We start from the raw sequence: 1,173 nt of genomic DNA on the forward strand, positions 1-1,173 counted from the left end.
GGCATTCCTAGTGGCCAGTGTTGTCCCTGTTGTGGGCCGTGCTATCGTTCCCACTGTACACGGCCAACCAAGGTCAGTCTTGTGTCACGCCTTCATCGACCCTACTTGGTGGATCGTGCGGCAGGGAAGGCATGGCAAGGTTCGGTCAAAAGCGTGCTCGTGTGTGAATGAATGGATCTAAATTGTATATATGTGCATATGTATAAGCTGCATTATCGACGGCAAATTTGTTTAGATGTAAGTATGCATGCTTGAGTTTGTGCGTGTGTGCGAGCATGTATGCGTGTAATCCATTGTATTCGAAAATCAATTACATTTTTCATTAATATTACATAATTTCAAACTCCCAGGTGTGCTTCCATCAAGCTCCTATGAAATTATTGTAATTATAATAAAGTTGTGCCCGTATTCTTTCCACGGCCAGAGTGTATATGATGGACGCAACTACAGATTAATGCGAAGACGAAACATCCCGTCAGAAAGCCCCACGAGAGGGCTTCTCGAACAGCACAGCCTCCCCGTCCCCTCTCCCACATTTCAAAACGTTTCTTTCGCCCCCAAGGCGAGATCCTCGCCCTGTCAGTATGATCAATATCCTTCCCAGAGGGGACCCGGGGCAAGTCACTGTCAAATAACACAGAGCCACACGCTCCCAATAATCCCCCCGTCCCAGAGCCGGCCCTTATCCCCGTCTTCTTCCCTCTCATGGCAGTTTGAGGGGATGCGGTGATACTGCCGAGGATCTACCATGAGGGCATGCTGGGTGTGGCTCGTGGTGGCGGTGGCGCTGGTGGTGAGCGTGGGAGTTACAGAAGGGCGGCGCGGACGCGGGCGGGCCAAGGGCGGCCGGAAGAACACGGGCAGTCGCGGCGGCATCATCAGGTACAAATCCGAAGACAGCAAAGCCTACTACAACCATGACGACGTGAGTGCCGCCCCCCCCCCCTAGCACTGCCCCCCCAGTCTCACGCTGCCAGTTTGGTTAAGCAATTAGGATACCTGATGTAATTCTAGTACTCACGAGGTTATATGTGGCGTCTTGGCTCTCCCATGCTTACCTGTGGGTAGATATAAGATAAATGCCAACGTGTTCATAGGAAGTAAGAGGATATGTTTATTACAATAATTGAATTCAAAAGAGGCTGAAAAGAACAGATAACTAATGAGAGAAGG

At 50.3% G+C, this 1,173-nt stretch overlaps 2 protein-coding genes across 2 annotated transcripts in view; one reads left to right on the top strand and one right to left on the bottom strand.

The window, feature by feature from the left end:
* LOC119581816 (procollagen-lysine,2-oxoglutarate 5-dioxygenase 1-like) overlaps positions 1 to 1,173 on the bottom strand; it is a 123,695-nt gene that overhangs the window by 90,057 nt on the left and 32,465 nt on the right. The gene's annotated exons all lie outside the window — the stretch shown is intronic.
* Positions 683 to 1,173, top strand: part of LOC119581819 (immunoglobulin domain-containing protein oig-4-like) — a gene marked incomplete at its 3' end in the record, with an annotated part of 3,679 nt that continues 3,188 nt past the window's right edge. The window contains 1 exon segment of the mRNA XM_037929950.1: positions 683 to 925. Within this exon segment, the coding sequence (XP_037785878.1) occupies positions 749 to 925 (177 nt within the window). The 5' untranslated portion in view covers positions 683 to 748.

The sequence above is a fragment of the Penaeus monodon genome, chromosome 15 (genome assembly GCF_015228065.2).
Source record: "Penaeus monodon isolate SGIC_2016 chromosome 15, NSTDA_Pmon_1, whole genome shotgun sequence".
NCBI classification, from domain to species: Eukaryota; Metazoa; Arthropoda; class Malacostraca; order Decapoda; family Penaeidae; genus Penaeus; species Penaeus monodon.